Below are 12,958 nucleotides of genomic sequence, written 5' to 3'. Positions count from 1 at the left end.
ACTTCAAGGGGACCCCTGATTGATTCTGACCTTAGTATTTTAGCTCACCTGAGCTAAAAGCTCAAGTGAGCTTTTCTGACCACATTTTGACCGGCGTCTGTCCGTCTGTCAACTTTTCATTTTTTCGACTTCGTCTCTAGCTGCAGAATTGTAGCTCTCTGGTTGAGAATATTCGGATAGACAAACCAGAGAGCTACAGATCTTAGGCATTGTAAAACCTTTCATTTACGCCGCGTTTTTTGTTGTTTCTTGTATTATTTCTTATATGCGTTCAAAGCATGGTATCCGTTATTTTACTCCTATTCCTGATACTTCATTCACCTCTCAACGGTTCCAAACAGCCCTATATCCCCTTGGAATGTCAGTTTTAAAAATTCGCATTCCGACGTCCATGTTGGGGTCATGCTAGAATAGGTAACGCCCGAGGTTTACTCATGTATATCTAATTTCTTTTTTATATACATATTATCTTCCTTTATAGACCCCAAATAGATTTTCTCGGCATATGTATGCTTTTTGACGGATGTATTTTAGCACAACCCCAACATGAACGTCGGAATGCGAATTTTTAAAACCAGCATTTTAAGGATTGTTCAAATCAAAACCCTCTGAGATAGGCTGGGGTCAAAATAGGAAATCAAAGTTCTACATACCAGTTTCGAGATCAGATCTTCAAAACATTCTTTTCAAGAACAACAAAGCCATAATCAGGCATATTAATATGGATGTAACCTCAGGTACTGGTAGTGTAGATTCAATTTTATTCAAATCGTTGTCCCTCGGGGAAGAGTGGGGCCACAAAAGGGGATCAAAGTTTAAGAGTTTATGCGAGAAAATTTTTAAAAACCCTCTTCTGATGAACAGCAAAGCCTAAGTAGTGATATTATTATGGAGCCATCTATTGACAGTGTAGATTCAAGTTTGTTCAAATTATAACCCCCTGTAAGGTAGAGCTACAATAGGAGATCAAAGTTTTACGTAAGAATATAAAGGAGAGAATCATTAAAATTCTCATCTGAAGAACAGCAAAATCTGAAGAACTGCGGGACCAAAGTGATTCAAGCGAGCGTTGTGGTCCATGGGTCTAGTAATAATGTACTATTATCAGATAAAGGAATATAGGCATAATGATGGAATAGGCATTCATGCCTTTCTTTTCATATGTTATTGGGTCTAATTAAAATTCTCAGAAGGTTGAGGGTGGGGTGGGGGTTACACCATCTATACGCCAAGGGGACTGTCATAACACAAGTTGGAATCTACAGCATTTCTAAAGAACTTCATAGATCTGCTTTCGCTCTGAAATCATACGTATCTGTTTGCTTGTTGAGGATTGAAGTAAATTGATTGATTGTTGTTTTACGTCCCTTGCAAGATTATTTCACTCGTATGAGACGTCACAAGATGCCATTGAAGGTTCATTACTCGGCACTCGAAGTCATTCACTGTAAGACCAACACCTGCTGTAACACGGGGCCTTGGAGAGAATTCATTATTATTTAATTACCGGTAGATAAAACTGACTTTGTTAGGGTGATAAGAAATGAAAATAAAGGGTGGGCGTGGCCACAATCCACTGAAGAAAAACTTCAGGTTTCATTCCTGCCAAAGCTCAAGTGAATAAATGAGAAAATGGGAGTGGTGGTTTAAAATGAAATTAAACATCGATTGTCTGATTTTATCATCTTAACATACATATGTACAGATTATAAAAAAAATCAGTCAACAACCTTTATATATTTACCTATAAAAATTGGATTCTTCAAATGGTATAAAAATGAATCTTTTTAAGACTCCGACAACTGACCGCATAGACCTTCATCATAGAGTTGAAAAGATTATAATATTTTTTTTTAAAGAACTGAGTAGAATTGAAAACTAGGTATTTGAGGTGGGTTCATTAAGTATGCAGGCCTTATTTTGTCCAAAGGTTATTTCCAACCATAAGAATGGTTTTCATGCAATTTGAACGAAGTATGTGCCCTTAAAAGGAAAGGGTTGATTTTTTTTACACAAATTTCGTCAATTGATGAGAATACAGCCAATTGCAATTTGATTAAATTTTATGTTCGATATAGATGTACTTAGAAGGAGTCAAGTTGTCAGATGTGGCTAAGCATGCAGGGATTTGGACGTATTTGCTTTTTAAAGCATCCTCTGCAAAATATAAATTTTCTTCAAACTCAGCTTTGATTGATTTACTATAAACAGTAACTGAGCAATAGGGCTTATTTGAATTCAAAAGATATTTTGATTCGCCCATAATTGTCCCATTTATACGACAGCACGAATAGGGTTATTTTGTAGACGAAATACCGAGACAATTTGAAAATAATCTTGTCACCATGCGATTCCTTACTTAGAAAGAAATCATCTAAATGAATGTCTTCTTTTGTCATTTCGAAACTATTGTTATTCTTAATTAGGAAAAATCTTACCTTGACATCCCAGGCTGATTTTTATATAATATAATAAATTTGAAACCTAATTAAATGACGTACGATACTGCGTGTATAACTTCTCTTCCTCTGACATATTCCTGTAAGACATCGAGTCAGTATATAAAAACAAAGGGATTTAACATGGTAGCTACCTCGTTTAGGGTGATCCATCCTTGTTTAACAGGAACACACCCTTGTATCTTTCTATATCACCATTTCTGGCCTTGGATCAGTGATTTTCATGCTCTATGCACTTGTTCCTTTTCAACACTGAAATGCCGAATTCTATCTACCCAGTGTGTAATTCGACACACTGAGAACAATCTAGTTCGTTACCAACACGCACCTTTGTGTATTTTTTTTTCATACACACTTATTATCAATTCATGCTGCAAACTCACGAGGCTTATGGTAATAACGCTCACCTCAATCACATTTGCCCCGTGTTGAGGAGCTTTTTACCTATCTAAACCTATGTCGATATTGATAACCTCTAACTCTAGGTACAAACGGCTTCCCCAAACTTGAATCTACGCTAATTCGGGAAGATTTTATATCTGACAATACGAACATTTTGGCTCTGCTGTTCTTTTTCAGATTTTAAAGTGTCCATATATCTGGCCCCCTTTTGTGACTCCAGTTTAGCCTCATGATGCATTCACTACAAAAAGGATTTCCCCCTAAATATTCCCATGTCGAACATAGACCTCCCACTGTTCCACCCTAAGGCACGTAGCAACAAGGGGGGGGGGGCTGCCCCCCCTTTTTTCCAAAGACTTTTTGTACTATTTGAAATGTTGTCCTCCCCCCCCCCCTTCACTTTTTGTTGTAGTATAGTCAAATAAGGGTTTTGTAGTAGTGTGTGAATAAAATTTGGTACTGAAAGAAGTTGGAACACTACCCCCCTCCCCGGGAATAGGATTTTCGAGTTCGGACAATATTCCTTTTTTTTTTTTTTTTTGCTTGTCAAGTTTTTTTTTTCTGCCCCCCCCCCCCCCTCACTTTCAAAAACGATGCTACGTCCCTGACCCTTGACCTAGGTGTATGGCTTCACCCTAGCCCAGGGGTCATGAAACAATCTACAATCGACATGAACTCAAAGCTTATCTGTGAATCATAGATATAAATACACATGCCAAAAATCAGCTCATAATCTACAAGCACCGTGGGAAAAAAAGGGGGGAACAGTGAAATTAAAAACTTTCAAAGTCCGAGGGCAATTACTACCGTGTGATGGATCAGTCATGGTGAAACTAATTTAAAACTTGATCTACCTCCCAAAAAGAGCTTATTATCTAAACGCACAGTAAAACATAGGCCCATTGGCCACAATGCCCACCTGAGCCACTTATTTGTCCCGTTACTCTTCATCAGCAGATTTTTAAAACTATATATTCCTATGTAAAACTTTGATTGCCCATTATGGGCCCTATCGACTCCTGGAGATCAAGATTTTAACAAACTTCTTTTTAATCTTCTCTAATAAGAATGGTTTGATACAGTCCGCCTTTTAGCTCACGTGACCTTTGGTTCAGGTGAGCTAAAATGTCCTGAAAAATGGAGGAAATTTCATTTTCGAAGTAAAAGGGCAATAACTTTTTGTGAAATGGGCAATCAACACAAAACTTGATCTTCAATTATTAGCAATTATTTATTTACATAAACCCTTTGTTCTGTATAACATTCGCATCCAAACATGCCTTAATCGTATATTAACTCCACTCTTAATGACGTACATTGTATGTGGTCAAAACTATCAAAACTAATTCAATCTTTCGGTGTTAGAATATTGTCAGCATGTGCTGCGTGTGTTGGAATCTTAGTTACTATAAATTACTTTCTATATTAAGAACTTTATTTCCCTTGATATATGAAATCTTTTACAAATCTTTTCTATGCATATTAGTAGGTAGTGTTTATACTCTAATGGAAGTCATTAAAAATCTAAATAACACATTTTTTAAGAATGACAATTTGCATAAAAATTAATTTTTGTGGTGTGTGTAATTTAGTGATAAAAAGAGGAAAAACTATGCCAGAAGCAGAAGGACAGACAGATCCATGATTTGATCAAACTACATTACCTTAGGATGCTTGCATATTAATATGATTGACCCTAACCCCTTTGTTCTTCAGAGGCTGATTTTTAAGGAATCACTGTCTAGTTAGTAGAGTATGCCAGGGCATCAACGATAGTTGGAAACGTGGGATAATTTGCATAACGGGCTTCGCCTACTACTAACTAGACAGTGATTCCTTATATTTCCATTTCATTGTGAAATAAAATTGTAAATTTAGATTTTAAAGATTTAAATTACACGAGGCCTCACATGTCAATTTCAATAGTCCCCGCCCACTGACGTCAAACACAAAGACAGCCGCACGAGAATTACATGCATATTAGGCCTCCTTAGAGTCAGACACAAAGACAGCTGCACGAGAATTACATGCATATTAGGCCTTCTTAGCTTCTGACCTTTCGCTTGGCAAAATTTGCATTCCTTTAGAATGATCAAGAAATCAACTCTCCTAACTTTCAAAGAGATATCACAGAGAAAACAAATAGAAATGGAAATATTGTCCTATATATTCCTAAGTAAAACGTGAGTTCCTACTGAGACAACATGGGTCATATTTAGAACATGAATCCACTATGTAAAGAAACTTTCACATAAGTATCAGCTTTACTTGCTCGGTGGTTTTTCTTGTTAAGATTTTTAAAAGATGTCAACAAAATTACTAAGTTCCCTTGATAGAGGATGGGACTCAAATTGAATCCCCTTCATCCATGGATGTTTTTTGACAAGTTCGGTTGAAATTGGCCCTGTGGATCTGAAGATGAAATTGAAATGTTACAAGATTAAAAATGGTCAAAGAGCTAGATGGTTGCTGAACATTTTGTGATCAAAAAGAGATCATATCTTGTAGTGATAAAAAAAACCTCCACTTGAAATAGTATTAAAAATGCAAGATTCTTTCTTTGGAATTAAAATTTTTACACACTCCATCTGGGGTGTAATAAATATCCTGATTTGAATAAACTATCTCATTAGAAGTATAATATCCCAGTCTGGATATATCCCTGTGAACTGAATATAGTCACTATGCTAAAACAATCAGAGTTATGACATGTTGCCAGTTGGATGCATGTGCACGGTAATTATCATGGTGCAGCTCATTTAGACAGAAGCTTCGATAACCTAGGATTTCAGCCATTTACCAAGTTTAGCTAATAAGGCACATTTTACTACATGTATTACAGCAACAAGATGTATACAAAGGCTAAAAGAAAAAATTGTACAAAAACTGCTCTCCTTCATAAAAAGTATTTATTTTCTCGTGCGTAGTTCATTACATTTCTTTCCCGTTTTAAAACAATAATCAATTACTTGTAATAAATTTATGACAAATGATCTGATATAATCATTTAAATAAATTAAACTTAACATTAGTCTCACTGGATAAGTTGTCGATCTCATTGATCTTATGTAATAAAATATAAAAACCCTCCACTTTAATAGGGAAAAGGCTTCTTTTTTTTTTGCAACTGAGTAGTTGCCTATTTCAACACCTTCTAACAACACATAAAGTATAGAAAATACAGTAGTTACAAAACTTCATAACAAGAAAATTGTTGATTACACTCCATAGTCATACAAATCAAAAATAAAAAATGTATACATATAAATATGTGAAAATAAAAATTTGCAAAACTTTTCACTTCCACAAAAAATAACAGGTGCAAATTAATTTGGATACCTGCTGTACATACTTGTACCCCCTACTTCAGAATCTGCATGGCACTGGGTTCAGTCTCTTACATAAGCACTTACAAATGCAGTACATTTTATTAAAACCTAAACATTAAAAAATCTTAAGTTCTATCTCATGTCATGTGTCAAAATAAATCTGTATCTGTTAATACGTGATTTAATTTTAAGTCAATGCATCACTGTATTTCAATTCCCTACAATTTTTACAACAAATTAGCAATCAATAATATATCAATAACACAACTTCTAGATCTCAAACAAGTATATACAAGAATATACCACTTAAATGCTCCTTCTAAACATAAACCACATAACAAACCTTCTACCTAAGATGCAATAACTGACCCAGTCTGATGATTTTAGGCCAAAAATTTTTAAGTTATAAGGCGGACAGGGTTTTGACATACCGTATAAGCAGAAATTTTAGCAACAGTTCAACTTTGGCATTTTTAGTGAGGGTGTTGACTGCTGAGATCGCTAATTAAATACCACTAACAATTTATTCCACACAAGAAGTTACTGTTGTCTTTCTATGAACCATAAAATTACTTCTCGCTAAAATTAAATACTGATTTTTTAAGGACAAATTGCTAAATTTGAGTCTTGCTAAAATGTCCACTTACACGGTATTTGGCCATATTATTTTACTCATTTCTTAGTTATCTAATTTCTACTAAAGAAGCATTAGATAACAAAGTTTGATGATTCTAGGCCTTTTAGTATTAAAGTTATGACTGTAAAATCCAAAGTCAGGAAAAATGAAAAAAAAAAAATGTAGAAATGAAGAAAAATTGTCCAATCATGATCAAAATACTAGGTGCACACATATATATGGTGAATAACAAGTGTACAGATTTTATAAACAAATCCAGAAAATAATTTCTAAAAATATGTTCAGACAAAATCATGTCTACAGACAGACAGAGATATACCCCTCCCCAAAACTTTGCTTGTGGGAGTATAAAAAAAATTCTTTGGCATAAATTCACTTGTGCAGAGTAAATTATTTTTGGACAGATCCACTACCCTTATCCATTTAACTTATGATGAGAGTAGTGAATTGACACCTTTGTCGTGCTAAGATATATATATATATATATATATATATATATATATATATATATATATATATATATATATATATATATATGCTCAAAAAAGGAGGCCCATAGGCCACAATGCTCACCTGAGTAACTATGGCCCTTCTGTTCTTTATCAGCAGATTTTTCCCCCAATGTAATCCTATGTAAAATTAAGATAATACATTATGGCCCCACCCTAACCTTATCCTACCCTACCCTCAGGTGTCATGTTTTGAACAAACTTGAATCTGATCTGAGGATGCTTCCATATATAGATGACTAATCATGGCTTTGATGTTCTGAAGAATAAGACTTTAAAATATTTTTCATATATATTCTTATGTAAAAGGAGATGGGTGAACATAGCGTGCAGAAAGCCTATAGCTTCAGAAATATAAAAATCATGTTCAGTTTGTGAATTTAGTATTTAGAGTAAAGTTCTCATTATTGAAATTTATGAAATTGTGATAAACAAAACTTTTCTGAGGGAAATTTTCTTGGCAAAATTTATTCTTTTATTAAAAAAATTAATGTGGTATTCGTGGGGTTCGAACCCTAGCAATAAAAATACTCAAGGTGGAGCGAAGACCCACTCATATCGAAAAATAGTGTTATAGTATGAGAAAATGACTCTTTTTCCCCGCTTTAGTGTGTGTCTAATATTTCACAGGCAAATAATTTCAATCTTTGAGGGATTTTTGCAAATTGTAGAGATTTTACATAAAGTATATTTTAATGTTAGAGGAAATATCAAGGAAAATTTTGATATAATTGAAATTTAATTTTTCATCTTCATGTTTGTCACACTATAGGCTTATTGCTCGTCATGTTCACCCATCTCCTTTGATTGGCCATTGTGGCCCCATCCTAACCCTGGGGGTCATGATTTGAACAAATTAGAATCTACATTACCTGAAGGGTACTTCAGAAGAGTTTTAAATAACCTCACCTAATTTTCACTATTTCTTAATTATCTAACCTTGGAAGAGGGTGTGGCCCTTTATTTGAACAAACTTGAATTCCCATTAACCAAGAATACTCTGTGGCAAGTTTGGTTGAAATTGGCCCAGTAGTTCTGAAGAAGAAGATGAAAATGTGAAAAGTTTATGACAACAACGTCAGACAACAGAACAAATTTCGATCAGAAAATCTCGCTTGAGCCTTTGGCTCAGGTGAGCTGAAAAATTCAACAATAATAATATAAATCTGTCCCAGTGATATAAAACTTCTCCAATATTTAAATAAACAGTAATCAATGGAGAAAATAGTAAGTTCAATAACTATCTTTGTTATAAAACCTAGCTATGGCAAAATTTTTACAGACAGTAAACTCTTGCAGTTACATATCAAAAAGTTACATCACAATAGTATACTATTATCTATATACATGTAAGAATGAAGGTACTCATGTTCTTATTCATATAAAACTCAGCATGAACAATTCCATTAAAACACAACTATTAACAATTTTTCAGCAAGATTGATTTTTCAAACACAAATGTTATGTAAAATGTCTGAATATCTACACTAATTGGACAGGAAATTTCTTTGCAAATTCATACACTATTACAAAAGACATAGAAAATAATTATATACAATTACACTTCTTAAATGTCAATTAAAATATGTTTAACAATACCTACAACCTAGTGTGATTTAATGTTTGTGGGTGGGAAATACATGTATTGTAATTTTTATAGAAAAAAAAATTCAGCACCAGAATATTTAATTTACTCAAGATGCCTTAAAGACATACTATAAAACAATATAGATCATAAACATGTTTTTAAAAGAAGGCATATTCTTTTAGAATATCAGATACAAGTATATACTATATATAAAACAAAGATGAAAATAAAGACATCAAAGAACATGCATTGCATGCATGTTTTCAAAGTAAAGCAATTTAACAGTGACCAACTTCTGAAAAAAAAGGCACAAGTTTGTCCTCCAGTTACCACCTCACACCTCTTTATTTCACAACAAACGTAGCTTTAACAGACCCTCATTTACCTCAGCAAAACTGAAAAGAATGATGCAAAGCTCAAAAGATTGAAGCTAAAAAAAAAACAAGAGGCCCTGGGGCCTTAGCGGTCACCTGAGTATAATGTAACGATCCATAGATTAAAAAAAAATAAATAAAATGATATATAATATAACAGCTATGTTGCCCAAGAGCAAGTGAGTGACTTAGGTGACCTAAAAAGAAATGTTCATAGGGCATGAATGCCCCCGCCCAAGATACCATAGGACATAAATGTCCCGCCAAAGGTACATTTGTTATGCAACATAAAAGAAATGTACCTTCCTTCTTTGGTCAGAGATAATAGTAAAATATGATAAAAGAAGGTATTATTTTCTTATTTTTTTGTATATTTTACGTGTATACAAAACTGATATCTCAATACAGCTGTCCTTTATAACATGGTGTGTAGTGTTGATTCATCCCATAACAGCTAAATTAAGTCTCACTGATTCAAGTTCATTCTTTCATATTAAGCAAATATTTATCTCTTAAAAATGTATGGTTAAAATGTTTTAACAGAGATTTATCAGTGTGTGGAGTTATATGAAGTAATTCTTTATGAAACTGTATTAGATGAATTAAGAGCAAAATGAGGAAAAAAGTAAATTTACTTACAAAGTTTAAAGAAACTAGTGGTACTGTGTGTGAGCTAACAATAATAACCCCCACTGCAAGTTTTTTTAAAGTGTGTAAAAGTGTGTAAATATCCCCTTGAACTTGCCAAAAAAGACCCTTGGTTAAAAAAATCCTCTGGTCATAAGTAATCTTTTAGTGAAATATGGACATGCAATATTTCTCCATTAGAAAATTATAGACCTCATGCATTTAATACTTTTTATACTAGTAACCTTGAACTTGCCAGCATGACCTTGAGTCAAGGTTATGACACACCCTCAGGTCATAAACAATATTTGTACCGAGTATGAGCTTCCAGCCTTCCAATGATTCTCCATTGCTAAGTTATAGCTCTTTCTGCCAGTTAGGGGTGAAACGATATGCCTTCTTCATGATACAATATGTATCCTATAATTTTGTTTCGGCAAGATTATTTTCGATACATTTTGATTGAAGGAAACAAACTCAACATTGTTTTGTTTTCTTTCACTAAACCTAGTCACTAGAGGCCGAGTCTAATTATTTCTACCCTAAAGATTTTGATAAATTTTCTTGAATTAATTTTTACTATAATATTTAATTTTTTTAGATTAAAAAATTGAATGTTTACCATCCCGATTTCTTAGAGGACCATCTCAAAAGTTGCTATCACATTTTTTTTTTCCATATTTTTTGTATTTCTGCCCTTGAGAATTCTTTTTTAGTCAAGTACATGAAAGATATTGTTAAACGTCACCAAATTGTGAAATTTCAAAAAAGCTGACCATCTATGTTGGTCTAAGAATTATTACAAAGTTTATTTTTTCAAGGTCCAATACTTCTAAATTTGCCACATTGCAGTATATCTATCTATCGGTGCAGATGAATTATCGGTGCATATGAATTATTTTGGTAAAAAATAACAATTTTTAGATTGATTGTACGTTTATTTTGATGTTCTGTTAACAGTTTTTAGTAAAATGTCCATGGACGTCTTGTATACTCAAGCGAGTTATGTGTTATTCTTCAGCGTCATGCATTGCTAACAAAATCAGAAAACAGTGACTTCGTTAGAGCCATTCCAGTGTGTTTTTTTTGTAATTATTGTCTGAAAAGTACATTTCAAACCATAGGCATTACAGGTAATGTTAATTTTGTCTTTAAATCACAATAATTGGGAAAGGTGTAATGTAGCATATAACAGCTGCATGAAATTAAAAAGCTGCGCAAAGTCATGCACTCAAATTAAACTCGGCCTCGTTAATTTACAAGCAAATTGACTAGAGGAAAGTGATTAGAATGAATTGACTGTTAAAGATAATTTTACAAACTTTCAGTCCTAAAAACTTTACGGTTTTATTACTTAATTATGCTGGGTAGCATGTTTTTACCTATGCTAAACATGACTGAATAATGATCTCGACAGAAAAATGGAGATTTTGCACTGTGTATCAGACCGAGAAAATAATACCTTGGTGAATCGATACCACGGTGAACCATGTCACTCGTACTGCCAGTGACCTTGAACTTGTTGGAATGACCTTGGGTCAAGGTTATAATACAGCCTCAAATCATAAACAATTTTTGTATGAGTATGAGCTTCCAATGATTCTTCACTGCTAAGTTATAGCCCAGATAAGAAACTAATACCTTTTATTCCAGTGACATTGAACATGTTGAAATGACTTTGGTCAAGGTAATGATATACTCTCAGGTCAAAAACAGTTTTTGTACCAAGTATGAGCTTCAAATAATTCTTCATAACTAAGTTAAAAGCCTGGAAAAGAATTCATACTTTTTCTGCCAGTGACCCTGAACTTGCTGGAATAGCCTTGGGTCAAGGTCATAACAAACACTATTGTCATTTACAATCTCTCTACCAAGTATGAGCTTCCAATATTTGCGATTACAAAGTTATAGGCCAGACAAGAATTTCATATTTTTTGTGACAGTGACCTTGAATTTGTGGAATGACCTTTGATCAAGGTCCTTACATACCCTTGCATTATAAGCAATCTCTATACCAAGTTTGAGCTTCCAATGATTCTCCATTTCAAAATCATACTTTGAACAAGATTGCATAGACAGATGTAGACGGACAAGTTGATTCCTACATACCACTAAACATGGGGATATATATATCATAAACATTTTTATGACACATAGATAAATGCAAAATGATGGATAATAAGGTCACTGTCATTTGAAAAGTCAAGGTAAGAAAATAAGTACTCAGTTAAATTTCTCTTACCAATATGCATCTTGATATATGAAGTTTGTTTGAAAAATGGTATATGAAGTTTAAAAAATCTTTAAACTTCAATGACTTCAAAGTCGTACGTAAAGTCAAGGTCAGAAAATTATGCCCTTTGTATAAGGTTTGATTAAAAAATCTTGAAAAGAAAAATTTATGATGACTGAGGTCACAGGGAAGGTCAAGGTCAGAAGATACAGTTGAACAGCTCTTACCAATTTGCATTAGTGTATGAAGTTTGATGAAAATATGATGAATGGTTTCTTCTAAACTGTGCTTAACGCAAATCAATTTAAAGTCAGATTAAGGTCATATGGAAGGTCAAAGTCAGAAAACTTAGACACAGTTGAATGTTTCTCATCAATTTGTATTTTTATGTGAAGTTTGATGAAAATATCTTAAACAGTTTCTTTTCAATTGAGATAAACGCAGAAGTCTAGAAGGGTCAAGGATAATAAAAACTTGACACAGTCAAATAGTTCACATCAATATGTATCAAAGAATGAGTTTTGAAAATTCTCAACTGTGCTAAATGCAAAATGACTAAAAGTGAAGTCAAAGTCATTGGGCAAGTCAAGGTCGGAAATTTTTTTTACAAAGTTGAAAAGCTTTCATCAATTTGTATCTTTGTATGAAGTTTGGTGAAAATATCTGTTTCTCTGTTAAATGTAAAATGAGGAATAGTGGCATCAAGATCATAGATAAGGTCAAGGTCAGAAATTAATGACACAATTGAAAAGTCCACCTATACACATATATCTGTGCACAAGATTTGTTTAAAATATTTT

The 12,958-nt window shown here is 33.4% G+C and overlaps 2 protein-coding genes and 1 long non-coding RNA gene across 4 annotated transcripts in view; all 3 read right to left on the bottom strand.

The window, feature by feature from the left end:
- The window catches only part of LOC133192354 (uncharacterized), a 34,830-nt gene extending 32,091 nt beyond the window's left edge, over positions 1-2,739 (bottom strand). The window contains exon 1 of the mRNA XM_061328369.1: positions 2,594-2,739. Within this exon, the coding sequence (XP_061184353.1) occupies positions 2,594-2,612 (19 nt within the window). The 5' untranslated portion in view covers positions 2,613-2,739. The remainder of the gene's footprint in view (positions 1-2,593) is intronic.
- The window catches only part of LOC133192086 (uncharacterized), a 427,629-nt gene that overhangs the window by 185,394 nt on the left and 229,277 nt on the right, over positions 1-12,958 (bottom strand). The gene's annotated exons all lie outside the window — the stretch shown is intronic.
- Positions 9,272-12,958, bottom strand: part of LOC133192065 (NEDD4-binding protein 2-like) — a 48,583-nt gene continuing 44,896 nt past the window's right edge. Inside the window, exon 16 of the mRNA XM_061327904.1 lies at positions 9,272-9,319. Coding sequence (XP_061183888.1) covers positions 9,274-9,319 — 46 coding nt within the window. The 3' untranslated portion in view covers positions 9,272-9,273. The remainder of the gene's footprint in view (positions 9,320-12,958) is intronic.

This window comes from Saccostrea echinata, unplaced genomic scaffold (genome assembly GCF_033153115.1).
Source record: "Saccostrea echinata isolate AGI-Se365-2 ecotype Australia unplaced genomic scaffold, CSIRO_AGI_Sech_v1 ptg000025l, whole genome shotgun sequence".
In the NCBI taxonomy this organism is placed as follows: Eukaryota; Metazoa; Mollusca; class Bivalvia; order Ostreida; family Ostreidae; genus Saccostrea; species Saccostrea echinata.
This window is presented reverse-complemented; position numbering and strand designations above follow the sequence as displayed.